The sequence below is a fragment of the Pelodiscus sinensis genome, chromosome 19 (genome assembly GCF_052426305.1).
Source record: "Pelodiscus sinensis isolate ZL-2025 chromosome 19, ASM5242630v1, whole genome shotgun sequence".
Lineage (NCBI taxonomy): Eukaryota > Metazoa > Chordata > Testudines > Trionychidae > Pelodiscus > Pelodiscus sinensis.
The window spans coordinates 34,014,911-34,042,743 of record NC_143070.1 but is presented as its reverse complement, the minus strand read 5'-3'; the positions used below and the strand labels follow the sequence as shown (position 1 = coordinate 34,042,743).

Below are 27,833 nucleotides of genomic sequence, written 5' to 3'. Positions count from 1 at the left end.
CAGAGGTCTATAAAATCATGAGTGGTGTGGAGAAAGTGAATAAGGAAAAGTGATTGACTTTTTCCCGTAATGGAAGAACTAGGGGTCACCCAATGAAATGAATGGGCAGCAGGTTTAAAACAAAGAAAAGGGAGTGCTTCATTCAGAGCATTGTCAATCTGTGGAACTCCTCGCCGGAGGAGGTTAGGAAGGCTAGGTCTGTAACAGGGTTTAAGAGAGAACTTAATACACCTGGCATTGGCCACTGTGGGCAGGCAGGACTCTGGGCTAGGGTCTGGCTGAGAATGCAGCCCCGTCCAGGCTCAATCTCAGGACTGGGACTTCCCTGCGGGAGGGTCTTTGGGACTCGCTTCCTTTCTGCAGGATAACGGACTCCTTTCTCTGTTTGGTTTGCAGGCAAACTCCAGGCCGAGCTCGGTAAGTTCCCTCCCCCCTGCCCTTTACAGCCCTTGTGTGACTGTCTTGGGGCGACTCACCCCTCTCTCTGTTTGGTTGCAGGGTGGAGATGCGCCCAGCTCTGCGCAGGTACTGTCCAGCCCCTGGGATTGTAGCCACCCCGGGCAGTTACACAAACGCCAGTGGGGGATGGGAGATCCCGCCTCAGCCCCCGGCCCTGACTCTGTGATTCTCTCCCCAGTGGACGTGATGCTGGATCCAGACACGGCTCATCCCGAACTCGTCCTGTCTGAGGATCGGAAAAGCGTGAGACTCGGAGACACGCGGCAGGATCTGCCCGACACCCCCGAGAGATTTGACCACGCTGTCTGTGTGCTGGGCGCCGAAGGGTTCGCGGGCGGGAGGGGTTACTGGGAGGTGGAGGTGGGAGACAAGCCGAGATGGACTCTGGGGGTTTGTAGGGAATCGGTGAGCAGGAAGGTGGAGATCACACACTCACCTGGGGACGGATACTGGGTCATGTGGCTGAAGGACGGGGGTTACAAGGCCTTCACCTCCACCCCGACTCCTCTCCCCGTGAGCGCCAGGCCCAGCCGGGTGGGGGTTTTCCTGGACTACGAGGCAGGCGAGGTCTCGTTTTACAATGTGACTGACAGGTCCCGACTCTTCACCTTCACCGACACCTTCTCCGGGACGCTCCGCCCGTATTTCTATCTTGGTCTCCGTCCTGAGGGCACCAACGCGGAGCCGCTGACCATCTGCCCAGTCCTGGCCCAGGCTGGAGGGGATCCCAACACAGCCAGTGGACGCAGTGAGAAGAGAGGAGCTCAGCAGGGAGAGCCGAGAGATTCGTCCGGCCGGGCTGAGGCAGCGGGGAGGGAGGAGGTGATACCTCTCTTCTCCAGCGAGGCTGGGAACACCCCAAGTGGTCCCCGCTAGCGCTGGCCCGGCTCTGCCCAAACTGGCTGGCAGCTCCGCTCTGATCTGCACTCCTGGAGAAATCGAGGCTGTGGAGGTCGATCTTCTGGCGTGTGATTGAGCTGGTCTAGCGAGGACCCTCTCAATCGCTGAGGGCACCTCGTCGGCAGGAAGGGAATTCTCGTGGCTGGAGTCGCGTGTCCGGCGTCGATGTTCTCCCCCAGCTGGTCTGAGTCACTCCAGGCTGCTGGGTCCCTCGCGGGCACTTCCTCGGCCTGAGCGGCCCCAGTCGTGGGCGGCGGGTGACGGCCCAACTGGGGAAGGCAGCAAAAGCTCCGCCCCTTCCCTCTGAAGCCACTCCCCTTCCCTGAGACCACGCCCCTTCAACCTTTCCCCCTTCTCAAGCCCAGCTGAGGGTCAGGGCTGCTGCAGGTTACAACCCGACCTCCTTTTTGGCCCCAACCTTCCCTGGCCACCGGGGAGCCACGTGGCCGGGCAGTGGAGGCTGTTTCCCTTGCCTGCCTTACCCGCTGCCTGTGGGCCCGCCTTTCGGACTCCACTTGCTGCAGCTGGGAGAGCAAATCCCCTTTGGTGCATAAATTGCTCGTTTCGTCCCCTGGAGGCTCGTTCAATTCACCTCAAGAAGCGAGTCCCACTTTCAGGCTGGGTCCAACTCCATTTTATTGTTTGCAAACAAGTTCGGCCGAGGAGCGCAGTGCTCAAAGCAAGGTCGACCTTGAGCATCGCCTGAGCTGAAACTTTTATAGATTTCACATTCCGTCTGGGCAGCGTGTCGCAACGCGATTGGTCACTGCAAGTTTACTCGGGTTCCCTAGCAGAAAGTTTAGCAGCTTCTAAGGCATGCGCAGTCAGCTTAATGATACGTGCTGTTTCGAGCTTAAGCAATGGAAGGGGAAGAAGCACACTTAGTTTTTACTACACCTTTCTGCCGGGCTCCCTGAGTTTCCTTCTTTTAGCTAGAAATGGAGGCAGAGGTACGGGTCGCACAGTGCCAAGGAAGGAGCTGATTGGAGGGGGGATTAATTGGAGGGAGGAGCCCAGTCACAGGCTGGTGGCAGCCTCTTCCCTGAGGTGCGACCCTTCTCTGGGTCCCAGGGGTTGTATTTTTATTTCTCTTGGAGGTTGCAAGACAGGCGGAGAGAGTGAAATGCTCCGGTGTTTCCCCCGGGCTGGCCTGAGGCCTTGTGGGTGATTCTGTTCTCCCAGGCATGGCCGGACTCACGGGCACTCGCAGAGGCGGGACAGAACCGATCCAGGACTGGCTGGCAAAGCAAAATATCCCTGAAGCAGAGAGGTTTTCTCCCAGTCTTAGCTCGGGTGCAGGGGAGATTTCTGCAGCAGATGCACTGTGGTGACTGCTCATAGGAGTTAGCTTTAAAAAAAGAATCCAAATAAATCTCCTCCCCCAAACTGTCATAATATCACTGTTTGAGAAGTTTTTTTACAGGCACAAAAATGGGGCGGTGCGATTTGTGCCTCACTTTGCCATGGGACGGCGTAGGAGAAGGCTGTACCTGGGACACGGGTTAATTTAATAAATGCCGCCCCCACCAGCTGTCTGAAACACTTGGCGTTAGCTTTGCCTGGGAACGTGCATTACCGTTGGGGGCGTACACACCCTGACTTGGTGGATGGACACAGGGATCAGGGTGAAAAGTCCAGGCGCCCTGGCGGAGGGACACAGGGATGGTTTGGGAGACCCAGCCAGGCTGTGCCCCTTTCAAATGATGCTGGGTCGCATGGCTCAGACCCAGCACCGATTTCTACCCCTTCGGCCGCAGGAGGCTGGAAATTGCGGCCACGACACATTTTTCATTGAAAAAATGCATTCTGGATTGAAGTCGTATAGACCCGATTTATCATTTTGCAAACCAATGGTGCGTTCCGTTACATTTCTCGCTTTTCACACATACGCTGGAAACGACACATTTGGGGAAAGTCGGAACATTTCCCCTGCCGTTTTTAAGTGTATAAAAGCTTCAGAGGGGCAGCTGAATTCGTGTGTAACTGGAAAACCCACCAATAGTCTCGCAGCGCTGAGGCAGTGGGCGGTACCCACGACAGCTCATGAGTCCATCTCCATGTGCTGTCAGTCTCTACGGTGCTGCAGGACTGGTCGGTGTTTTTCAAGTTTTTAGATGTAGAGATAAGACATTCAGGGGACATGCCTCTCTCAGAAAAGCCCCGCCCCGCCCAAACCCCACGGGTTCCCCGCTATAAACGTGTCGGGCCAGGGAGGAAGCGGAGGTGAAAGAGTGGGAGACAGTGAAAGAAAACTTCAGAGGGGGAGCCGAGTTGGTCTGCAACAGGAAAAACTTTAAAAACCCAGACTAGTAGCACCTTAGGGTGTGTCTACACTAGCTCGTTAGTTCGAGTTAGGTAGGCAAATGAGGGCAACTGGAGTTGCAAATGAAGCCTGGGATTTAAATATCCCGGGCTTCATTTGCATGTTCCCGGGTGCCTCCAGGCGGGACACTCCCCCCTGGGGGAACCAGGGCGTAAAACGGACCCGAACCTTCCCTGGAGCCTGCCAGGACGAAACCCAGGAAGGCGTCTTCGGTCAGTGCAGGTCCCCCCACCCTCTTCAGGAGGGAGCAGCCAGGCCCCCTGGGGACTTCTCCGGTCCGGTTGGCGCGGGGCCCTGGGGTCTAGTCCGGTGGGACTGGGTCCTGTGGGGTTTTCACCCCCCAGCGGCTAAGGCTGGGTCTGGAACTGCTGACTTGGGCCCCGAAGGCCAGCCAGGCCGAGGAGGCCCCGGCTGCCCTGGATTCGGGCTTGTGCTAAGCACGGGGCAGGAGATATCTGGGGGAGGGAGCGATGGGCAGCAACACGGGCACTTAGGGGGTCGCTGCGGCAAAAACCGAGATGCCAAGTAGAGAGGGGAAAGAGCGTTTCCATGGTTAAAGTGTGAACTGGTAAATTTAACCCTGAACTGCCTGGGCTGCTCGGAGCGGGGGTGGGGTCCCTGCTGGCCTGCCCCGGGCAAGTTGGACCCCTGGCGCCAGGGTCCCGCTGGCTGCCCCAGGCTCAGCCCTGCCCGACCCGTCTCCCCCCAGCCGGCTGGGCTCAGACACCGGTGAACTGGCCAGCGCCTCGGTCACCCAACGCTCACTGGTCACAGGCTCCCCTTGCACGTCCCTAGTGCCCGGCCAGGTTAGGGTGTTGCTACGGGTCGCACGTGCAGATGGGAGCAGGTCCTGGCCCGCTGGGCAACTTCAGCCACCTGGACCTCAGCCCCCACCCTGCCAGAGACCCCCCCTTTCTCGGGTCAGACCCCTCCAGATCCCCCTCCTGCTGCATGGACAGGGCCCGATCCGGCACCTCGTCCCCGCCAGCCAGCCCGCTGCTCCCAGGGGGTGCGGCTGTGTCAGGGCGGCGGGGAAGTGGCCCTTCCCAGGAAGTGGCCGGGAGGGGGAGGGACACACATGGCAAGGGGCTGTCTGCACTGAACCCAGGGCCAGGCATCAGCCGGGCTGTTCGCTCTCCCCCAGCCCCAGTGTTTCCGTTGTGGAGGGAGCTGGGGACAAGGGGAAGTCGTGCGGCTGACAAGACCCCAGTGCAGTGGGGGCCCAGCCGAGGGCTGCTCCTTTCCTGGCTGCTCAATACATCACATGACAGGATGCTGCAGCCTCCAGACCCCAGCAGCTGTGTCCTGCACCCGCCCAGCGTTCAAACAACTCAAACCCAGTCGCTAAAACTTTCAAACTCAGTCTCTAAAACTCCCTGCGGCCGGGGGCGCGTCCTGAGGGGGCTGGAGCCAGCCCTGCCCACCCCCTGGCACTGTGGGAGTGAGGGAAAGACAGCAAGGCCCAGGGGGACCTGCCTGCTGGGCTCCCCGCGTCCCCCCCAGACCCGCCTGGGCTCTGAGCTCGCTGGCCTGGAAGCTGCCGTGTCCCCGCCCTGGGGCGAGTCCGGGAGCTGAACGTTGGGCCCTTTGCACTTTCACTTTTGCTGCTGCTGGGAACGTGCGGCCAGCGCATGGCGCTTCCCTGAGCGATACACTGCGCCAAGGGCCCTGCCGTGCGCCAGGCCAGGCTGGAGGGACCCCCCCTCCGTGGCCCCTGCCCCCACCGGCGGGATGGGCTCAAGGGCTGCCCTGCCTGCGGGCTCTGCCTAGGGACGGGGACTCTGGGGGCAGCAGGACCCGCCGGAGAGCCCGGAGCAGCGCAGACCCGGCCCAGCAGGTAGGGTCCCTGCGAGCCCCGCACTTTGCTCCAGGGCTGGGTCCTGCTGCTGTGGACGGGGGTGCAGGGATGGGGGTGGGGAACCCTCCAGCTGGTGCCCCCCTCCCCGCTGTCTCCCAGGGGGCACAAAATCTACTCGTCTGCCCCCCAGGCTCCGGTGCGCAGGGGGATGTGGCGAGGGCCTTTCTGCTTCTCAGTCGGGGCCCACATCAGGGACGGTTTGGGGTTTTTGTTTGTTTGCTTCTCACTTGGGTGCAGCCCCTGCCTGATTTTTCTGTGGGCCAGCAGCCCCCGACCTGAAAAGGTTCTCCACCCGCCGGTGTCTCTTTCCCCCAGGGGCCCAGCAGGGACTGGAAATGTCTCTCCTTCCGGGTTCCCCTTTGCTTGCTGCTAGTCGCTGGCGGATGCAGCCCTTTTGGGGAAGTGGGGAAGAGGTGGGGCACTCCACCGGAAGCGCCGGACAGTGAGACAGCCCCTGACAGGCTCTGGCCTGCCCCCGCCATACCCGAGACTCTGGAAAAGGGTCACAAGCGCCATTTGGGGGCCGGAGAGAACCTCCCGCAGTGGGAGACAGCTGGTTAGTCGGTTCCGTTTGGCTCAGAGCAGGGTGAGAGGTGACTTCCTGCCAGGGGTGCACACGGTCTGGTCTGTGCCTGGTTCTCAGCAGGGCCCCCGGGCGTGGCCCTTTCCTCGTGCTGCATCCCACGTCCCGCACCACTGCCCAGCGGGGAGTAAGGGGTGAGAGTCATTCAAATGTCAGACTGGCACTGTCACACCGTAGCCCCCTTGGGTGGGGGCCTCAGGGCCGAGGGTGGGAGAGTAGGGGTCAGAGCTGGGAAGATGGTGAACTCAGGGCAGGAGACTGGAGGCGTCCTTTTCCTGCACTGCCCTGCGTCCAAGCGGCACTGGGAGCGAGGGCCAACGGGGAGGCTGGGATGTAGAGACCCCACCTGAAATTCCCCTGGGAGCGTGCACGGCTGGTACCGCGTGTCTCCAGCCACCCCTTTGATGTGCCTGGCTGCCTGTTGCCTCTTTACGGTTCAAAATCCTGCTGGAAGGGCAGAACAAGAGGGGTTCTGCAGGGATCCATTTTGGGACCAGCTCTGTTCAATATCTTCACCAACAATTTAGATATTGGCATAGAGAGGACGCTTATTAAGTTTGCAGATGATACCAAGCTGGGAGGGGTTGCGGCTGCTCTGGAGGAGAGGGTCAGAATTCAAAATGATTTGGACACACTGGTGAAACTGTGAGAGGTCAATAGGATGACGCTGAATAAGGACAAATGCAAAGTGCTTCACGTAGGAAGGGACAATCCATGTCACACACACAGAACGGGAAGCGACTGTCTAGGAAGGAGTCCGGCAGAAAGGGATCGAGGGGTGATAGTGGACCAGAAGCTGAATAGGAGTCAGCAGTGTGATGCTGTTGCAAAAAGGCAAACATGATTCTGGGATGCATGAACAGGTGTGTTGTGAGCAAGACACGAGAAGTCGTTCTTCCGCTCTACTCTGCGCTGGTTAGGCCTCAGTTGGAGTATTGTGTTCAGTTCTGGGCACCGCATTTCAAGAAAGATGTGGAAACATTGGAGAGGGTCCAGAGAAGAGCAACGAGAATGATGCAAGGTCTAGAGAACAGGAGCTAGGAAGGAAGGCGGAAAGAATTGGGTTTGTTTAATTTGGAAAGGAGAAGACTGAGAGGGGACATGAGAGCAGTTTTCAGGTATCTAAAAGGGTGTCACAAGGAGGAGGGAGAAAACTTGTTCATCTTGGCCTCTGAGGACAGAACAAGCAGCAATGGGCTTAAACTGCAGCAAGGGAGGTTGAGGTTGGACATTAGGAAAAAGTTCCTGCCTGTCAGGGTGGTCAAACACTGGAATAAATTGCCAGGGAGGTTGTAGAATCTCCATCCCTGGAGATACTTAAGAGCAGGCTGGACAGACACCTGTCAGGGATGCTCTAGACGGTGCTTGGTCCTGCCACGAGGGCCGGGGACGGGATTCAATGACCCCTCGAGGTCCCTTCCCGTTCCAGTGCTCAGTGACTCTGCGGTTCTGGTGCGGCGCACGGGGCTGCCGACACGGCCGGCCTGCAGGAGCCTTGGGAGCCCCAGAAGCCCATCTGGGAGTGTCCCACCTGCACCCCTGCTGCGCCGGCCGTCTCTTTGCCAGAGCGGGGAACCGGGGCCCCTCTGCTCTGGGTCTGTGGGTACCGGGCAGTGCGCTAGTGGTCGCATCACTGAGCCATGGGCCGGGCCGGGAGATTCAAGCGGCCGAGGGGCTGTCGCTGCCTCCCCCTCACTCGCCCGCTGGTTTGTTGTTGCTCCTGTTCCCCCAGGCCCAGCGACGATGACGGGGAAGGATCCCGCGTCCCCCCCTGGCTCCGCGCTGCCCGGCTACCTCACGCTCTGCCTCGTCCTGCAGGCGCCCAGGCTGGCCCCAGGTAGGTGCTCCGGCCTCCCCCTTGCCGGGTTTGCCTCTTTGGATCAATTTGCCCTCACTGCCTTAGGTGGATATCCTCGTCTGCTCAACCCTGCCAAGGACACGGAGGAATGCCTGGGCACAGCTGGGGGCCCAGTAACCGCGTCTGCTACCGACACAGGGCCCCTGGGGTGTCCCCCGTGGTGCTTCTGTAACCCACAAACTGCCGGGTGTGGGGCACGGCCCTAGCTAGTGGCACTGAGACCCCTTACAGTGACAATAATGCTTTTGCTAGGAGCTTGCCATCTTTTCGCTCCCCCTCCTGCACTAAGTTCCAGAGGCCCCAGGTTCAAGTCTGCCTCTTGGCAGTTACGTAAGCAACCCAGGCAGCTGGGTTCCTCAATTTCCTTTCTCCTCTGGCCTCCAGAGGAAAAGCCAGGCCCTGACAGCCTCCTGCGTCACTCCAAAGAGCCAGGCATAACATGAAATGACGCGCCCCGGGTTGGAAACAAAAAACGTGTCACCACGGAAAACAGAAGGCAGATTAAAAGTGGTAACAAAGTGAACCAGAAAAGTTTTCTTTTTGTCCGTTTCCCAGCACAGTTCACAGTGACGGGACCTGAGCACCCCGTCGCTGCCTCACTGGGTGGGGAGGCCGTCCTGTCCTGCCACCTCTCCCCCCGGATGAGCGCCGAGAGCATGGAGGTGAGGTGGTTCCGATCCCGGTTCTCTGAAGCCGTGCATGTGTACCGCGACGGGCAGGACCAGATCGGAGAGCAGATGCCGGAGTACCAAGGGAGAACGGAGCTCTTGAAACACAACATCACCGACGGGAAAGTTTCCCTGAGAATACGCGATGTCCGGCCCTCCGACGATGGGCAGTACAAGTGTTTGTTCCAGTCCAAGGTCTATTATAAGGAAGCTTTATTGGAACTGGAGGTGGCAGGTGAGTAACGTTGTTTCCTAATCTCTCAAAAGCCCCAACTCATGCTTGCATTGTCTTGAAAACTGCTGTGATTTGCCAGAGTCTGGGGTGGGGTTAGTGGCCCAAATTTGACATTTGAGCCGGGGGTGAATGAGACACACAAACAGCCCCTAAGCAGTCAGGTGACATTAACACCTTGTGACTTTGTGCACGCCTGCGGCTGAACTTTCCCCTTCCCTAGTGATTGGAGATCACTGTCATGTCCGATTCCACTCTGGTGACAGTCCCGCTGGAAAGGAACACAACCTGCACTGCTTAGTGCTGAAATGAGGCATGATTGATCCGTCAGGGCAACCGCTCTGCCAATAGGCTCTGATATTCCAATCGTTAGCCATTACAGCCCAGGTGGCCAACCCAGTCAAGGAAGGGAGCCGAAACAGCAGTGGGGAAAAAGCAAAGAGCTGCACCAAAATATTGGAACAATTTTTGCTGGAGGAAAAAAAAAAAAAGGACACCGCCCCTTTAAAAGAAAAGACTTTTTGGCCATATCAGACTTCCGTCGGCTGCCACCATCATGGTGGTGCCATTCTGAATCACCACACCAGACAGCTTCCCTGCCACAGTGAACACAGGGAACTGGGGGCCAGGGACCATTTCTAGCTGCACTGTAAGGAGGAAAGAGTTGAATCTGGCTCGCAAGCCACAGGTTGGCCACTCCTGCATTATAGCCATGCTGAGCCCAGAGGACGCAGCGGCAGCGCATGCTGCTAATTCCCAGGGGGCATTGCCAGCTTCCAAGGGGCAGAGTTAAGGGTATTTGGTGTTAACCTTCACTATGGATTTCCTGGATTTCAGAGGACTGAGATTTGCTGAATTCAACCTTGTGGCAGAGCAGGAGATACCATAGAGTGAAGGTGGCTAGGAGGTAACTAGGTTTTTTGTCGGTGGATGATTACAGGAAGGTGCTGTCGTTTGTGCGGTCTCCCGCAGGTTTTAACTGCAGCGTGTGTCCGCCTGCCCTGAAGCTGCAGTCCCTGTGTTGAGCGAGAACTTTACCTCGTTCTCCCCATTTTACAGATGAGAAACTGAGGCAGGCAGCGGAGATGTGCATTGGAGTCGGCACAGAAACCTTTGCATATTCCTGGTGGCAATAATTTTTAAGCGGGCACATGTTGTTTGTTTTGCACTGCAGCTGAACACACATAACCCTGGATTCCCGCCCCCCATCTGTGTTTCTTCTGCCTGCTGCAGTCCTCTTCTCCCCCACACACTCTGACAACCCCTCCCAGCCCTGCTGGGTACGAACTATTCCTTCCCTGCACTTCTGCGCTCTGGGATTTTGCCGGAGCTGGGTCCTTCTTGATTCGAGAGCGGTTTGGGCTGGGTGAACCGAGCCACTTGAACCAAACGGGAACACGTGTGTGCAGAGAACAGCCCTGGTGTTAAGAAGAACCCTACGGCACCGGCACCTGCCCAGGTTAACTTGATGAGCCCCACTCGCGGACCCACAGTCAGTCCTTAGCTGAACAGGAAATGGCTTTTGCTCACACAGGAAGGATAATGAAGCCGTGGGTGAGCACTGGGCACTGTGGGATTATCACAAGTTCTTTTATTTCATCTGTAGGGCTGGGCTCTGTTCCTGACATCGCGGTGGAGGGACATCAGGACGGAGGGGTCCGGCTGGTGTGTCGATCGTCCGGATGGTTCCCCGAGCCCAAGGCTGAGTGGAGAGATCAGCAGGGGCAGCACCTGCCATCAGCCTCGGAAAGCAGCTCCCAGGAGGCGGGGGGCCTGTTTGGGACAGAGATTGCCATCGTTCTAACGGAACAGTCCAGCCGGAAAGTGTCCTGCCGGGTTTGGAATGCTAGTCGCAACCAGGAGAGAGAGTCGGCAGTTTCCATAGCAGGTCAGTGCCCGTCTGTGGCTCCTGGAGGTAGACAAAGATGCCAGAGACGCTGGCCGAGTATTTACCATTGTGTGTCCTGTTTCTTGGCCCGAGCCTTCAAGGTGCGGAGAACTTCTTGATAACTTCTGAGCAACCGGAGTTCCCTTTGCACCGTAATTTATAGTCTGACTTACACCAGGCTTGCTGGGTGAGGGCAGAGAGTTGTTTAAATTCCAGGGCAGACATTTGAGTTTGTGCTAACTGTCCCTAGCCATTTAGAGTAGGGTGGGATGAGCGGATCCGAGCACCTGCTGAAAATACCAGCAGGGAAAGTTCAGGCCCATAACAAGTAGAAATAAAAATCTTACCTAGGAATGTCTTAATTTTTAGGGAAAGAAAACATCTTACTTTTATTTATTGTTATCTGGCAAATAACTTGGTTAATACTGAGGCTACATCTAGACTGCTGGCTTCTTCTAAAAGAAACTCTTCTGAAAGAGATCTTCTGAAAAAACTTCTTCCGAAAGTGAGAATCCAGACTGCCAAAACGCATCGAAATATTGATCTGCTTTTTTGAAAGAGCATCCACACTGAATGGAGGCTCTCTCACATGTAAGCTGTGATTACTATGGGCAAAGTGGCCACCAGAGCCCCTGTGCTTTTTCCTCTTTCCTCTTCTTCCGAAAGAACTCACACACGCCTTTTCCTGAAAGAGCTCTTTTGGAAAAAGACTTCTTGCTTGTACAAACAGGTTTATGAACATTAGAAAACCTCCTCTGTTGTCTCAATTTTCTTTTTCGAAAGAACGCAATTGCAGTGTGGACGTGAGTGAAGTTTTTCCAAAAATACTCTGCAGTGTAGACACAGCATCTTAGTCCCAACATCACCCCTCCGCAGGGCCCTGCCTTTGCGTGGTGTGTGTTTGCTCCCACGTCAATGACACTTTCTCTTGCAGAGCTGTTTTTCCCGAGGGCCAACCCCTGGAAGGCGGGTCTCGGTGTGATCCTGGCTCTCCTGGCTGGTCTCATCGCCCTGGCCAGTTACTGCTTCTGGAGGCAGCACCGAGCGAAAGGTGATGTGAGGAGAGGGATGGTGTTGGGGGGAGGGGGGGGGAAGGGTGGGATTGGTGAAAGCAATTTAAAAACAAATCCCAAAGTAGAGCTGTCGGGATGAGGGGTTTTGATTCAGTGTCCGGGGGAGCTGCAGGCAGGGGGAACCGGGCTGAGGGGGAAGAGGGGGCTGAATAAGTTAAATCTGAACTGAGTTGCATCAAGAGGTTTCACCCTTTAGCTCCCACAATTAGTCGATACGGGAAGGCTTACTCAGTCCCGGCTCACTCTGGGGCCGAGAGCTACCCCCTCTTCAGCTCTGCAGTTTAAATTAGAAGCTGGGCGCGGAGGCAGCTTTTAAATCAGCTCCCCCCAGCACTGGCTCCCCCCCTTCCTGTGACACAGCGGCAGCGAGGTGGGGGAGCGAGTCGTCCAGTACTCGCTGACATCCCCATTTCAAACTGCCCCAGGGGTGTGAATCCGCAAGTCTTGCTGAAATTACCGGGCACTGGCTGTGGGACCCCCAAGGCAGCTGGGACAATCGCCCCCCGAGGGTTTTCTCAGCTGAATCTCCTGGTTTTCATGCCCTGGGGTTGATTTTTAACCCTGGCGATTCCCCCTTCAGCTTCCATTTTAGCCTGTGAATTCCCATCCTGCACCTCACCCCACGGCCTTGCTCCTGGCTTCACGGGGTTAACACTGGCCAGTTGCCGAGGGTTCCCCTTAGTCCTGGCCCTGATGGGGTCCTGATTTTCGTCCCATGCCAAGTCCTGTGTTGCCCAGGAGGTACAGAGGTCTGGCTGATAATGCAGCCTCATCCAGGCTCAATCTAAGGCAGCGTTTCTTAAGCTTTTTAAGACTGAGGAACACCGAACACTTCTTTTTAATGAATTTTTTGTTGAGCCAAAAAAAAAAAAAGTTGCCTCCCCCTTTAAGGGTGGCCATTTTGAACTCTGTTCTCCGTGGCACACCTCTGACTGCCAGGAACAGAGTTCAAGAAACACTGATCTCAGGGTTGGGACGTCCCTGCGGGAGGGTCTTCGGGACTCATTTCTACAGGATAACGGGACTTCTTTCTCTGTTTGGTTTCCAGGCAAACTCCAGGTGGAGCTCGGTAAGTTCCCTCCCCCCCCCCCCCCCCCGCACAGCCCCTGTGTGACTCTGTCTCCCACTGGGCGACTCACCCCTCTCTCTGTTCGGTTGCAGGGTGGAGATGCGCCCAGCTCTGCGCAGGTACTGTCCAGCCCCTGGGATTGTAGCCACCCCGGGCAGTTACACAAACGCCAGTGGGGGGCGGGAGACCCCGGACAAGGGGAGTCGGTTCTACAGCCAGAGCTGGCTGGGAGCTCGTTCAGTCAAAGCTCCTGCCCTAAGCTCCAGAGGTCCCGGGTTCGATTCTGCCTGCTGGTGTGAGACCCGCCCAGCCCAGTCACGCCCAGCAGAGCCTGGTATTAGCAGCCCCGACCCCCGGCAGGGCCACGGAGGTGCCAGCTGTCAGGGTCTCTGTGTTAGCCCGGCTCTGGGACTGGTTGCCCGGCGGTGCAGCCGAACCAGCAGGGCCTGGCGTGAGAGCCCCCAGGGCTGGGCAAGGGGAGCTGGGGCAGCGGTGCCGGTGCTGGGAGACGCCGGGGCAGCGGCAGGGGGTCTGTGCCACCCGCAGGACCCAAGGGGCAGGTCGCTCTGGGCAGAGAGTTCAGGCTGGAGCTGAGTCTCCACCGGCAGCCGGGTGTGTGGGCCGAGATCGGGGCCGTAACCCCCTCCTCGCTGCCCCCGCCTCACTGACACCCCCCCCCCAAGTCTGCTATGGCCCCGGCCCCGTCAGTGCCCAACCCCCCCGTCCAGCCCGTCCACTGATGCACCCCCCACCCCACCCCCAAGTCTGCCATGGCCCCGGCCCCGTCAGTGCCCAACCCCCCCGTCCAGCCCGTCCACCGATGCACCCACCACCCCCCCCAAGTCTGCCATGGCCCCGGCCCCGTCAGTGCCCAACCCCCCCCGTCCAGCCCGTCCACTGATGCACCCCCCCCCCCCAAGTCTGCCATGGCCCCAGCCCCAGCCCCAGCCCGTCCACTGATGCACCCCCCACCCCCCCCAACCAGCCCCCTGCCCAACCCCCCCCGTCCAGCCCGTCCACTGATGCACCCACCCCCCCCCCCCAAGTCTGCCATGGCCCCAGCCCCGTCAGTGCCCAACCCCCCCCTGTCCAGCCCGTCCACTGATGCACCCCCCACCCCCCCACCGTTCCCTCTGCACTTGACTCTCCTCCCCACTGCCCCCGACTCCCCCTCTGGCCCCCCCTCTCCTCTAGACGCCAGCCCCTTCCCTCTGTGCCCCCCCCCTCCTCAGCTGCCCCCTTCGTCCCTCTTCTGTCTGCCAATGCCCATCTCCCCGCTGGGCCCATCTGCCTCCCCGATACCATCCCTTGGCCCCCTCTGCCAGGCTGGTGTAAGTCCCTTCCCTCGCCCCATCTCTGTCCCTCTGCCGGCCACATTTCCACCCCCTCTGCCCCTAGGGCCTGCCCTCCTCAACACCCACCGCTCTGCCCCACTGTGCCCCCTGCTCCCTCTCCCCCTCTGCCCTGTGGTGCCTGCCCCGTCTCTGCCCTCCCCCATCTGCCCCTCTGCTCACCCCCCACCCCCCCATCCCCCCCATCAGGCCCCCTCCCCCTTGGTAACTGCCCCTTCCCTCCCTGCCCTAGAGTCTGCCCCACCCCTCTGGCACCTGCCCCTCCACTCACCCCTTGTGCTCCCTGGCTCCTGCCTCCCACCCCCTGCAACCTCCTGCTAACAGCCCCTCCTCTGCCATCTAGGTACTGCCCCAGCCCCATCCAGCTCTTCTACCCCCGCTCCTGTTTCACCCTGCTCCTCTGTTGTACCTCCCCCCATACAAACATGGTCCTGGCACCTGCCCCATTGCTCTTTCACCCCCCCCCCCCAGCACCTGTCCCTCCCCTAGATCCCTTTGCCCTATTGGAGATCCCCCCATTGCCTCACACCCCTCTGCCTCCCTCCACCCTGGGGTCCGTCCTCTTCTTCTGCAAACCTCCCCTCATCCCCGGGATCCTGCCTTCACCCCCTCTGGCCTGTGGGTGCCTGCTCCTCTGGCCCCCATTGCCCATCCCAGCCCCTCCCCCACTGCTCCTGCCCTTCCCCCCCATTGTCTCCTATCAGGCGGAGGGGCCGTGACACCCCTCAGAAAACCCCGTCCTCTTCTCTGCTCAGTGATTAATGGGGGGGCAGGTTAATTTCCCGCTGACCCCAGGGACCCGCCCCTGCCCCTGACTCTGTGACTCTCCCCAGTGGACATGACTCTGGATCCAGACACGGCTCATCCCGAACTCGTCCTGTCTGAGGATGGGAAAAGTGTGAGACGCGGAGAAACGCGCCAGGATCTTCCTGACAACCCGGAGAGATTTGACCATTCTGTCTCTGTGCTGGGCGCCGAGGGGTTCGCGGGCGGGAGGGGTTACTGGGAGGTGGAGGTGGGGGACAAGCCAAGATGGACTCTGGGGGTTTGCAGGGAATCTGTGAGCAGGAAGGGGACGATCACACACTCACCTGGGGACGGATACTGGGTCATGTGGCTGAAGGAAGGGGAATACAAGGCCTTCACCTTCCCCGACACTCTCCTCTCCGTGAGCGCCAGGCCCAGCCGGGTGGGGGTTTTCCTGGACTACGAGGCGGGCGAGGTCTCGTTTTACAATGTGACTGACAGGTCCCGACTCTTCACCTTCACCGACACCTTCTCCGGGACGCTGCGCCCGTATTTCTATCTTGGTCTCCGTCCTGAGGGCACCAACGCGGAGCCTCTGACCATCTGCCCGGTGCTGGCCCAGGACAGAGGGGATCCCAGCCCAGCCAGCGAGGAGAGGGGAGCTCAGCAGGGAGAGCCGAGCGATTCGCCGGGCCGGGCTGAGGCAGCGGGGAGGGAGGAGGTGATACCTCTCTGCTCCATCGAGTCTGGGAACATCCCAAATGGTCCCTGCTAGCGCTGGCCCAGCCCTGCCCAAACTGGCTGGCAGCTCTGCCCTTGTTGACACTCGGGAAATCGAGGCTGCGGGAGTTGATCTTCTGGCGTTGAGTGAGCGGCTGGGAGAGTTGGGGCTGCTGTGTGGAGCAATCAAGACCTTCTCCCGCACGGCCCCACCCTTCCCTGGCCACCGTGGAGCCGCGCGGCCCCAACCTCCAGGGTGGCCGGGCAGTGGAGGCTGTTTCCTTCGCCTGCCTTACCCGCTGCCCGTGGGACCCGCCTTTCGGGCTCCACTTGCTGCAGCCGGGAGAGCAAATCCCCTTCCTGCCGCAGACGGGAGCCGGGCTCCCTGAGTTTCCTTCTTTTAGCTAGAAATGGAGGCAGAGGTGGCGCTTGCACAGAGGAAGGAGCTGATGGGGGTGGGGGCAAGAATTGGGGGGCAGGAGCCCAGTCATATTGGTGGCAGCCTCTCCCCTGTGCCTGAGGTGCGACCCTTCTCTGGGTCCCAGGGGTGTATTTTTATTTCTCTTGGGGGCTGCGAGGCAGACGGGGAGAGTGAAACGCTCTGGCGTTTCCCCTGGGCTGGCCTGAGGCCTTGCGGGCAGTTGTGGGCCCCCAGGCGCGGCTGGACCCACAGGCACTGGCAGAGGCGGGACAGAACCGATCCAGGGCTGGCTGGCAAAGTGAAATACACGTCCCTGAAGCAGAGAGGTGTCTGGGGAAAGCAGGCAGCCGGTCAGGGTGGGCTGCTGGTTACGGCAAACCCGGGGGCAGAGCCGAGATGAGTCCCAGGATGAGCATAAGAAAAGGAGGGGACGGGCGGCCGGCCAGGGAACGCTTTGTGAGCCTGCAGCAGGGGGAATGGACAACCCTGCCCGGGACTGGTCGGACCCCCAGGCAGGTGGAGGCCCAGAGAAGGGCAGAGTCTCAGGGTTGTTTTCTCTCAGTCCTTACTGGAGTGTGGGGGAGATTTCTGCAGCAGACGCACTACGGTGACTGCTCACTGGAGTTAACTTTTTTAAAAAAAAATCCAAATAAACCTTCTCCCCAAAACTGTCATAAAGTCACTGTTTGGTAACTTGCCTTGCTAGTCCCAAAAACGGGGCGGTGCGATTTGTGCCTCACTTTGCCATGGGACGGCGTTGGAGAACGTTGTACCTGGGACACCGGTTAATTTAATAAATGCCGCCCCCACCAGCTGTCTAAAACACTTGCCTATAGCTTTGCCGGGGGACGTGCGTTACAGCCGGGGCGTACACACCCTGGTTTGGCGGCGCAGTGGAACTAAGACCAGTTTTAGGGGAAGTTTGGGATCCGCTTTAATGTGTCAGAGCGAGTTCGGCGTTGTCGGTTGGTTTGAAATTTGTGATTCCCTTGGCTCCATTAGTACGTGCGACCCTGCCATTGCTATGGTTTGCAATGAATGACTCCTACCTACTGCCCAGCCCAGTGTAAGGAACCGTTACCTGGGGGAGCTGTCGGCCGGCCCGTCCTCCTTCCACTGGCCACGGGGGCCTGTCAGGATGATTCCTGGGGGACACTGATCCCATTTGGGGAGCAGGTTTCCCTGGAAGCTGGCAGATGGACACAGGGATTAGGAGGTGAAAAGTCCAGGCACCCTGGCAGAGGGACACAGGGATGGGGGTAAAAAGTCCAGGCACCCTGGCGGAGGGACACAGGGATGGGGGTGAAAAGTCCAGGCGCCCTGGCGGAGGGACACAGGGATGGAGGTGAAAAGTCCAGGCGCCCTGGCGGAGGGACACAGGGATGGGGGTGAAAAGTCCAGGTAGCCTGGCGGAGGGACACAGGGATGGGGTGAAGAGTCCAGGCAGCCTGGCGGAGGGACACAGGGATGGGGGTGAAAAGTCCAGGCGCCCTGGCGGAGGGACACAGGGATGGAGGTGAAAAGTCCAGGCGCCCTGGCGGAGGGACACAGGGATGGGGGTGAAAAGTCCAGGCGCCCTGGCGGAGGGACACAGGGATGGGGGTGAAAAGTCCAGGCGCCCTGGCGGAGAGACACAGGGATGGGGGTGAAAAGTCCAGGCGCCCTGGCGGAGGGACACACGGATGGAGGTGAAAAGTCCAGGCGCCCTGGCGGAGGGACACAGGGATGGGGGTGAAAAGTCCAGGTGCCCTGGCGGAGGGACACAGGGATGGGGGTGAAAAGTCCAGGCACCCTGGCGGAGGGACACAGGGATGGGGGTGAAAAGTCCAGGCACCCTGGCGGAGGGACACAGGGATGGGGGTGAAAAGTCCAGGCGCCCTGGCAGAGGGACACAGGGATGGGGGTGAAAAATCCCGGGCTTCATTTGCAACTCCGGTTGCCTACATTAACCACCCTAGTTCGGACTAGGGTGGTAGTGTAGACAGACCCTAAGGCAGTGGTCTCCAACCCTTTGGGGCTGCCAGGTGGGCGGGGTTGGGGCCACGCATGTGCCATGCACCCGGGGCTGGGACTGCACATATACCAGGCGCCCGGGGCACAGGAATGGCTCGGGCCGGCCCTGGTCACTAGGCAGGCACACATAAATGCCCCTGCGGGCACTGTGTTGGGGACCACTGATCTAAGGTGCTGCAGGACTATTCGTTGTTTTTTAAGTTTTTAGATGTACAATTTAAACGTTTAGGGAAAATGCCTCTCATAAAAAGCTCCACTTCTCCCAAACCCCACGGTTTTCCCTCTATAAACGTGTCGGGCCGCGGAGAAAGCGGAAGTTCAAAGTGGGACACAGTAAAAGAAAACCTTCAGAGGGGGAGCCGAGTTCGTCTACAACAGGAAAAAACTTTAAAAACCCAGACTAGTAGCCCCTGGCAGACGAGCAAAACGTGCATCAAAAGTGACTCTGCAGCGCGAAGCATTGACAGGGAGACTGGCGGAAAGAAAACGTCGAGTACCTGATTCTCCACTGTGACGTGCGTGCCGAGGGCTCTCTGAGCCGGGTCCGGCAGACATCGCAGGCCCTCGGTGAATTACATTGGCATCTGGAACGAGAAGACACGAGGCTGTCAGTCCGTACTTGCTGTTCCAACCTCAAACCAACTGGGCCCCGAAAGACTCCTCTCGTCCAGATTTTGGTTTGCGCTGCATGACGTGCATCACACCCGCACCCCCAGGTTAGATTCACATCCCGGCTGGTCCCATTTGCAGCTGCGTGGCTCCCATATGGGGAACCCGCCTGGGGGAGCCGGAGTCCTTCCGTCGATTTCAAACGCCCTGTTAATGCTGGTCACAGGAAGCCGCATCCGGCTTGCGTCTGCTCTGCCTTTCAGTCCCACCTTGGGTCTGTGACTTTTTCCCTCTCTCCTCCTGTGTTGGCCCCCCGTGCTTGCTCCATGTGACCTGACCCCAGACACGTTGATTACAATAAGCAACACACCCTTACAACAGGCGAACATTTAACACCCTTTAGCAATGCAGGAGCAAACTGTATTTGCACAGACACCTCCCCGCCCAGTCCTTCCGATCCTGCCTACACCTACAAGCCGGGGAGCTTCTGGGTCTGTAATTGCCCAGTTGTTTTGTTAGGTAGCCTGGTGCTTGTTTGGAGGCTTTCCTGGGTTGTGGCTTCTGTTTATTTTAATTCCTCCCGGGCGACTGTGATTGGCTTCTGGTTGTGCAATTTCTTGAAAAAAAAAAAAAAAAAAAAAAGCTCGCTACTTCCTCTGCTCGGGAAAGTGAAACCAATCCACAGTGGCCAGTGCCCTTGTGCGGAGGGGTCATGGCTGCCGGGGACCTGGCCGGGAGCTTCGAGGACGAGGTGACGTGTCCCCTCTGCCTGGAGTATTTCACAGACCCGGTGTCTATTGAGTGTGGGCACAACTTCTGCCGGGCCTGCCTCAGCCAGTGCTGGGGGGAGTCGGAGTCCAACCCTTCCTGCCCGCAGTGCAGAGAGACCGCCCCGCAGAGAGACCTGCGGCCCAACCGCCCGCTGGGCAACCTGGTGGAGCTGGTGAAACGCCTGCGGCTCCCGGCGGGGCCAGCGCCCGAGGGGCAGCCAGGGTGCGAGAGGCACCAGGAGGCCCTGAAGCTCTTCTGTTGGGAGGATCAAGCCTCCATCTGCGTGGTCTGCAGAGAGTCCCGGGAGCACCGTGCCCACACGGTGATGCCCATCGAGGAGGCAGTCCTGGAGTACAGGGTACGGACCACGGCGGGGACTGGGGCTTGGTGTACACTGTGGAGTTAGGGGGATGTAAGGCAGCTCAAATCGGCAGCAGAGATCGGCCCCCAATCCCGCAGTCCCTGCGGTGGCAGGATCAGGAGCATCCTGGCTCCACTGCCCTCTCCCAAAATCCCCCAGACCCCTACTGTCTGTGGGACTGTTGAGGCATCTATCGTGCGGTCCCCAAAAGTGTCTGCCCTGAGCCATCCCCCGACATCACCACTTTTCCCCTTCGCTCTGCCCTTTGTGCCCGGCAGCCACAGCTCACATGGAAGGTGGCCCTCCCAGGCACCTGACTCCCTCATGGGCCAGTTGACCTGTCAGTCAGGCTGACCTGAGCATTGACCTCTCCTCATCGACTGTCAGTCTCAGGATCTCGATTTCTCATTAGTCCTACGTCTGCTTTTGCTGCAAGCCGCGAGCCAGCCAGAAACCTCCCAACCTTTCAGCCCTTTACCTCTGGGTCTGGAGTGCGGGGCAGGGACGTTCCGGCCCTAGCTCCTCGCACCCACCAGCTGGAGGGACCATTCAGGGGCTCCCCAGCTATTTCCCCTCTGGCCCGTGACACCTGCACTAACACACGGAGGTGGAGTTGCCCTGAGAGGCTGCAGGAGGTAGAGCTCGTTTGGAGCCGGGCATCGCTGCATTCGTGATGCCTTTGGGGCTGGCAGAGCCGGTGTGTACGGTGCTCGCCAACCCCCCCCCCCCCCCGGGCAGGCAGATAACGGCTGTCTGTCGCCCACGATGCCCTGCAGGACAAACTCCAGGGGGCCCTGGGCCCGCTCAGAGAGGAGCTGGAGGAGACCCTGCTGCTGACATCTAAAGAGGAGGAGAAAACCACGGAGTGGCAGGTGGGTGCCTGGGTTTCTCTCCCGCAGCCTTTCCCCCAGGGCAGGGGCGATGGAGCTGAAAGCTCCAGGATGAGGCTATGAAGCTCCTTTGGTAGGTCAAAGCTAGCTGGGGCGTGTCTGCAGCAGGGACACCCCTGGAGGGATCAGAACCAGGGTGGGGGGAGGGCGGTGGAAATCCAGCCAGAGCTCGGCCACTTCACAGCCTCTGCTGCCATCTCCTGGCCGCCTCATCCCGGTCACCGGCTGCTGCTCCTTTTTAACATTTAAAAGGCCGCAGAGCAGTTTTTAAACTAGGCCGCAGAGCAGTTTTTAAACTAAGGGCTGAGGGAAAGCCGATTGGTGCAGAGGAGCACGTGGATCGGACAGAGACGTCTCTTAGAGGAGGGTCCATTGTCCGAAATTCTCTATGTTTAGTCAGGAGGAGAGGATGGAAGAGGATAAAGTATGGGCCAGATCAGACGAGAAACATTCACACCAAAAATCTGACACATCAGAAAAGGGCAGACAAACAGAGGCAAGCTTTTTAAAGTGCTTGTACACAAATGCTAGAAGTTTAAATAAGAAGATGGGTGAATTAGAGGGCCTAGTTTTAAAAGAGGAGATTGACATAATAGGCATCACAGAAACCTGGTAGAGTAAGGACAATCAATGGGACCCCATCCATCCGGGATACAAAATATACCGGAAGGACAGAACAGGTTGTGCTTGGGGAGAGAGGGGTGGCACTATACGTAAAAGAAAATATAGAATCAAATGAAGTAAAAATATTAAATGAATCAATATGTTCTATAGTATCCCTCTGGATAATAATTCACTGCTCTAATAAGAATATAACGGTAGGGATCTATTATCGACCACCTGACCAGGACAGTCATAGTGATGATGAAACGCTAAGGGAGATTAGAGAGGCTATCAAAATAAAGAACTCAATAATAGTGAGGGATTTCAATTATCCCCATATCGACTGGGTACACCTCACCTCAGGACGAAATGCAGACACAAAATTTCTCGATACCTTAAACGACTGCTTCTTAGAGCAGCTGGTGCTGGAACCCACAAGGAGAGAGGCAATTCTCGATTTAGTCCTGAGTGGAGCGCAGGATCAGGTCCAGGATATAACCGTTACAGGACCGCTTGGGAATAGTGACCATAATATAATAACATTTAATAGTCCTGCGGTGGGAAGAACACCTCAGCAGCCTAACCCTCTGGCATTTAATTTCGGAAAGGGGAACTGGGCAAAAATGAGGAGGTTAGTTAAACAGAAATTAAAAGCTACAGTGAAGTAAAATCCCTGCAAGCTGCATGGACACATTTCAAAGGCACCATAATAGAGGCCCAAATTAAATGTCTACCCTAAATTTAAAAATTCAGTAAAAGAACCAAAAAAAGAGCCACCGTGGCTTAACAACCATGTAAAAGATGCAGGGAGAGATAAAAAGGCATGTTTTAAAAAGAGGAAGTCAAATCCTAGTGAGGAAAATAGAAAGGCGCATAAACACTGCCAAATTAAGTAAGTGTAAAGATGTAATAAGAAATGCCAAAAAGGAGTTTGAAGAACAGCCAGCCAAAAACTCAGAAGGTAATAACAATAATAATTAAAAAAATGTTTTTTAAGTACATCAGAAGCAGGAAACCTGCTAAACAACCAGTAGGCCCCCTGGATGACTGAGATACAAAAGGAGCACTTAAAGATGATAAAGTCACTGCGGAGAAGAACATAATTTTGTGGGCAAAAGTCAACATGGTTTCTGCAAAGGGAAATCATGTCTTACTAATCTATTAGAGTTATTTGAAGGAGTCATCAAACATGTGGACTAGGGGGATCCTGTGTATGTAGTGTACTTAGATTTCCAGAAAGCCTTTGACAAGGTCCCTCACCAAAGGCTTTTTCGTAAATTAAGTTGTCATGAGATAAGAAGAAAGATCCTTTCATGGATTGAAAACTGGTTAAAAGACAGGAAACAAAGGGTAGGAATAAATGGTAAATTTTGAGAATGGAGAGGGGTAACTAGTGGGGTCCTCCAAGGGTCAGTTTTAGGACCAATCTTATTCATAAATGATCTAGAGAAAGGGGTGAGCAGTGAGGTGGCAAAGTTTGCAGACAATACTACACTGCTCAAGGTAGTTAAGACCAAAGCGGGCTGTGAAGAGCTTCAAAAAGATCTCACCAAACTAAATGATCGGGCAACAAAATGGCAAATGAAATTTAATGTGGATAAATGTAAAGTAACGCACATTGGAAAAAGTAATCCCAACTATTCATACAATATGATGGGGGCTAATTTAGCTACAATTAATTAGGAAAGAGATCTTGGAGTCATCGTGGATAGTTCTCTGAAGACGTCCACGCAGTGTGCAGCGGCAGTCAAAAAAGCAAACAGGATGTTAGGGATTGTTAAAAAAGGGATAGAGAATAAGATGGAGAATATCTTATTGCCTCTATATAAATCTATGAGACACCCACAGCTTGAATCCTGCGTACAGATGTGGTCTCCTCATCTCAAAAAAGATATACTGGTATTAGGAAAGGTTCAGAGAAGGGCAACTAAAATGTTGAGGGGTTTGGAATGGGTCCCATGTGAGGAGAGATTAAAGAGACTAGGACTTTTCAGCTTGGAAAAGAGGAGACTAAGGAGGGAGAGGAGAGAGGTCTATAAAATCATGAGTGGGGTGGAGAAAGTGAATAAGGAAAAGTGATTGACTTGTTCCCATAAAATAAGAACTAGGGGCCACCCAATTAAATTAATGGGCAGTAGGATTAAAAAAATAAAAGGAAGTTCTTCACACAGCACATAGTCAACCTGTGGAACTCCTTGCCTGAGGAAGTTATGAAGGGTTTAACAGGGTTTAAAAGAGAACTAGATAAATTCATGGAGGTTAAGTCCATCAATGGCTATTAGCCAGGCTGGGTAAGGAATGGTGTCCCTAGCCTCTGTTTGTCAGAGATGGAGATGGATGGCAGGAGAGAGATCGCTTGATTGTTCCCTGTTCAGTTCCCTCCCTCTGGGGCACCTGGCATTGACCACTGTCGGCAGGCAGGGCACTGGGCTGGATAGACCTTTGGTCTGACCCAGTCTGGCCGTTCTTATGTTCTCCTGTGACCTTGTCTGTAGCTGGGGGATGAACCCCTGGGGCAAAGTGTCCATTCTGGTTCCCCTGCTTGTTACAGCAAGATCCCCACTGAGTGTGTAGGGGTGTGAGGAGGCCGCTGGCTGGGCGTGGGGCACGTGGCCAGGCTGGGTGAGGCCAAAGACAGCCCTGGCAATGCCGCGAGGGCCCAACACCCATGAGAGCCCTGGACGGCACCCACAGGGCAGACGACACCTGCCCTGCATCCCGAACATGGCAGCCCCGGGAGTGGGTTCTCAGGAATGAGCATCAGAGCTCTCTATGGTGTGTGAGTACCCGGCCCTGGGCACCCCAATCCTCCCACAGATGCCCTGCGCTGCCCCCTGTAAATCTCTCCTGTTCCTTCGATTTCTTCTCACTCCCCCGTGTTCATCTCGTGCCACCTGCAATAACAGACTGCAGCTTTACCTGGCACCCTGGACAGCCCTGCCACGAGACTGGCCCTGTTCAGTCGGAGCTAAACATACCCTTTATGGTACGTTTCCCAGACTTCACGCTGACCTCACCTTCCCTGCCTCACGGCAGAGGCCCCGTCTGTAACTCGGCACTGGCCTGTGGTTTCCTCTCTCCCTTCCTGTCTCCAGAGGAAAGTGCAGGCGAAGCGGGAGACGATTGCCGCTGAATTTAACAAGCTGCACACGCTGCTGAGGGCGGAGGAGCAGCTGCTTCTGCAGAGGCTGGCGGAGGACGAGCGGGCGACCCTGCAGAGGCTCCAGGAAAATGTCGCCAAACTCTCCCAGCAAAGCGCCTCTCTGCAGCGGCTGATCGCAGAGATCGAGGAGAAGTGTCAGCAACCGGCTGCCCAGCTGCTGAAGGTGAGACGGCGTCGAAACGCCACGTCTGGCCAGAATTACCGCTCGGATCTGTCGGCCTGGATCCCAAGAGTCTACACTGCACAGTTATTTCGGAAGAAGCTAATCTGGAATAGTTAGCTTATTCCGAAACAACACGTCTACACTGAGGGGAAGCCACCAAGTGAGTCCGAAACTGATTTCCCTCATGTAGATGTGCTATCTCGATGTAGAACAACAGGAGGAATAACATAGAATGACTCTGGGGAGGGGTTATTTTGAAATAGCAGCAGTGGTGCGTCTACACACACCGTAGTTCGATAGAGCTATTTCGGAAGAGGAGTTATTCCTTGTAAAATGAGGTTTGCAGAAGTCGGAATAAGCTGTCCGGTATTTCGAAATTATTTCAAAATAATGGAATGGCTGTGTCGACGCTCGCATCATTATTTCGGAATAGCAGCCGTTATTCTGAACTAACGTAGCTGTGTAGACGCACCCTTAGGCTGTGTCTACACTGGCAAGTTATTCCGGAAAATCAGCCGCTTTTCCGGAAAAACTTGCCAGCTGTCTACACTGGCCACTTGAATTTCCGGAAAAGCACTGACAATCTAATGTAAAATCATCAGTGCTTTTCCGGAAAAACTATGCTGCTCCCGTTCGGGCAAAAGTCTTTTTCCGGAAAACTGTTCCGGAAAAGGGCCAGTGTAGACAGCACAGTAGTGTTTTCCGCAAAAAAGCCCCGATTGCGAAAATGGCGATCGGGGCTTTTTTGCAGAAAAGCGCGTCTAGATTGGCACGGACGCTTTTCCGCAAAAAGTGCTTTTCCGGAAAAGCGTCCTGCCAATCTAGACGTGCTTTTCCGAAAATGCTTTTAACGGAAAACTTTTCCATTAAAAGCATTTCCGGAAAATCATGCCAGTGTAGACGTAGCCTTAGAGTAACTGTCATTGACTGACAGAACGTTGGACCATGGGCTCTATCGGTTCCAAACAGCTACACAGCGCTTATTTCAAAATAGCAATTTTAAAATTGGTGCTATTCCTCATGGAATGAGGTTTACCAATTTCAAAATAAGCCCTCCACTATTTTGAATTAATTTCGAAATAGCAGTTGGCTTGTGTGGATGCTAGGAAAGTTATTTTGAAATAACTTTGCTGTATAGACGCACCCTTAGAGTAACTGTCGTTTACTGATAGTACACTGGACCACAGGCTCTATCGGTTCCAAACGGTACAGTTCGTGGAGGGGATTTCTGACCAGGGAGACCACGGGCAATTAAATGGATGCCACAGAACGACGGAGCCCGGGAGGGTGAATCCGTTCCCTGTACGAAAGGCTGCTGCCCGGATGGGGAATCGCTCCAGTTTATGCCCACCGTGTTCACACAGAGCATTGCTTCTCTTTCTCCTTTCAGGACGTGACAAGCATGTTGAGCAGGTGAGTGTCCCATTTCCGCTGCCCCTGTGTTTTTGGTGGGGGCCCAGCACGGCACAGCACAGCTGAGTGATGCCGGGACGTTTGCTTCCTAGGAGTGAAAACATGAAACTCCAGGGACCCGAAGTCGTGTGCACCGACCTGAGAAATGGGTATAAGATGTGTCTGGACCTGAGGGAAGCGCTGAACAGATTCGCAGGTGAGTGAAGCCCCCGGGACATCAAGCTGTTTGGTGCCAGGGGCTCTGGGCAGAGCCTGGAGCCAGGTGGTGGCTGGAGGCCTACGGGCCCCTCGTCGGCCCAGCGTGAGGCTGGGTCAGGGATCTGCTGAGTATAACTGTCTGAGCTGCCCTCATCCCAACCTTCCCCACAGCCCCACGTGGAGACTGGGGGGCAAAGGCAGAGACATGGCAGTGAGGGCCCCACTCCTCCCCTCATGCCCTGCTGCCCCCGGATCCTATTCCTCCCTTCACCCTACTGTCCCCTTATGTCTGCTCCTCTTCCCCCCCATTACCTCTAACTGCTCCCTCCCCTGAGTGCCTGTCACCTGCTCCTCCCCCCCTGCTCTTGGCCTCAGTCCCCTCACTGGCATAGGGGCCCTGACTCCCCTCAGACAACCCTCCTCCCCGTGCAGTAATTAACAGGCGGGGCAGGTAAATTTCCCACTGACTCCAGGGATCAGCCCCTGCCCCTGACTTTGTCTCTCTCTCCCCAGTGGACGTGACTCTGGACCCAGACACGGCTCATCCCAAACTCATCCTGTCTGCAGGTCGGAAATCTGTGAGACGTGGAACCACGCGCCAGGATCTGCCCGACAACCCGGAGAGATTTGACACTTGTCCCTCTGTCCTGGGTGCCGAGGGGTTCGCGGGTGGGAGGCGTTACTGGGAGGTGGAGGTGGGGGACAAGACAGGCTGGACTCTGGGGGTTTGTAAGGAGTCTGTGCGCAGGAAGGGGAAGGTCGCAGCATCCCCTAAGAACGGATACTGGGCTGTGGTACTGAGGGAAGAGGGATACAAGGCCCTCACCTGCCCCGGGACCTTCCTCCCCGTGAGCACCAGGCCCAGCCGGGTGGGGATTTTCCTGGACTACGAGGCGGGCGAGGTTTCATTTTACAATGTGACGGACAGGTCCCATCTCTTCAGCTTCACCTGCACCTTCTCCGGGACACTCCGCCCGTATTTCAAGCCTGCTCGCAAAGCTGCTCCCCTGACCATCTGCCCAGTCCCGGCTCAGGCTGGAGGGAATCGCCACGTGGCCAGCTGAGGCTGCGCTAGGTTGTGTTTCCACAGGGGCTGCGCCATGCAGGGTCAATGGGAGACGGTCTACCGTCAACTCCCCTGATCTTCCTATTGGGGTAGAGCACCGGAGGCAACTGCAAAGCGACCTGCACACCATTTGGTGGGTCTTCATTGCACCCACTATCTGCTGCCGGGAGGTAGGTTGATCTCAGAATCTGGATCTGGGCTGCAGTCTTGGTCTTCACAACATCCTCAAGCAAGGAGTTCCGCAGGTTGACTGTGCTCTGCATGAAGAAAAACTTCCTTGGGTTTGCTTTAAACCTGCTGCCTATTAAACTTGCTGTAGTATGAGCATGTTAAATGCAATCATTCAGTTCTGAAGATTGTTGCAATCTGTACTTACCTTGGTTATTTAGAGCACAAAGAAAATAAAACGTATAAAAGAAATTCATCCAGATG

The 27,833-nt window shown here is 56.6% G+C and overlaps 3 protein-coding genes across 9 annotated transcripts in view; all 3 read left to right on the top strand.

Annotated features, from left to right (window-relative positions):
• LOC102449337 (butyrophilin subfamily 1 member A1-like) overlaps positions 1–2,754 on the top strand; it is a 109,035-nt gene extending 106,281 nt beyond the window's left edge. For all 3 annotated transcript variants that reach the window (XM_089771335.1, XM_089771337.1, XM_089771334.1), the window contains 3 exons: positions 397–417; positions 499–525; positions 638–2,754. In XM_089771335.1, coding sequence (XP_089627461.1) covers positions 397–417; positions 499–525; positions 638–1,335 — 746 coding nt within the window. In that variant the 3' untranslated portion in view covers positions 1,336–2,754. The remainder of the gene's footprint in view (positions 1–396; positions 418–498; positions 526–637) is intronic.
• LOC102451810 (butyrophilin subfamily 1 member A1-like) overlaps positions 1–16,158 on the top strand; it is a 52,265-nt gene extending 36,107 nt beyond the window's left edge. The window contains exons 1-8 of one of the 4 annotated variants that reach the window (XM_089771343.1): positions 4,908–5,519; positions 7,856–7,960; positions 8,537–8,884; positions 10,488–10,769; positions 11,704–11,820; positions 12,891–12,911; positions 13,004–13,030; positions 15,097–16,158. In XM_089771343.1, coding sequence (XP_089627469.1) covers positions 7,867–7,960; positions 8,537–8,884; positions 10,488–10,769; positions 11,704–11,820; positions 12,891–12,911; positions 13,004–13,030; positions 15,097–15,785 — 1,578 coding nt within the window. In that variant the 5' untranslated portion in view covers positions 4,908–5,519; positions 7,856–7,866 and the 3' untranslated portion in view covers positions 15,786–16,158. Of the gene's footprint in view, positions 1–4,907; positions 5,520–5,545; positions 6,127–7,855; positions 7,961–8,536; positions 8,885–10,487; positions 10,770–11,703; positions 11,821–12,890; positions 12,912–13,003; positions 13,031–15,096 lie in introns of those variants that run through there. The other 3 variants (XM_089771344.1, XM_089771346.1, XM_089771345.1) reach the window with 3 other exon arrangements.
• Positions 16,159–19,416: 3,258 nt separating this feature from the next.
• LOC102447953 (E3 ubiquitin-protein ligase TRIM11-like) lies at positions 19,417–27,825 on the top strand. 2 transcript variants are annotated; one of them, XM_006110813.5, is made up of 6 exons: positions 19,417–19,902; positions 20,682–20,777; positions 24,494–24,724; positions 26,115–26,137; positions 26,230–26,333; positions 26,849–27,825. In XM_006110813.5, exons 1-6 carry the CDS (start codon positions 19,486–19,488, stop codon positions 27,397–27,399), a joined length of 1,422 nt encoding a protein of 473 aa, XP_006110875.3. In that variant the 5' UTR covers positions 19,417–19,485; the 3' UTR covers positions 27,400–27,825. The 2 variants fall into 2 exon arrangements, with proteins under 2 accessions (XP_006110875.3, XP_075769684.2); XM_075913569.2 differs by lacking the exons at positions 19,417–19,902; positions 20,682–20,777 and adding an exon at positions 20,784–24,384.
• Positions 27,826–27,833: the final 8 nt, after the last annotated feature.

Excerpts from the sequence above, each read along its gene's own strand:
- LOC102447953 (XM_006110813.5), top strand. The coding sequence starts at position 19,486 with ATGGCTGCCGGGGACCTGGCCGGGAGCTTCGAGGACGAGGTGACGTGT. Across the intron at positions 19,903-20,681 it reads AGGCAGTCCTGGAGTACAGG|GACAAACTCCAGGGGGCCCT; the intron begins GTACGGACCACG and ends GATGCCCTGCAG. Across the intron at positions 26,334-26,848 it reads AGCGCTGAACAGATTCGCAG|TGGACGTGACTCTGGACCCA; the intron begins GTGAGTGAAGCC and ends CTCTCTCCCCAG.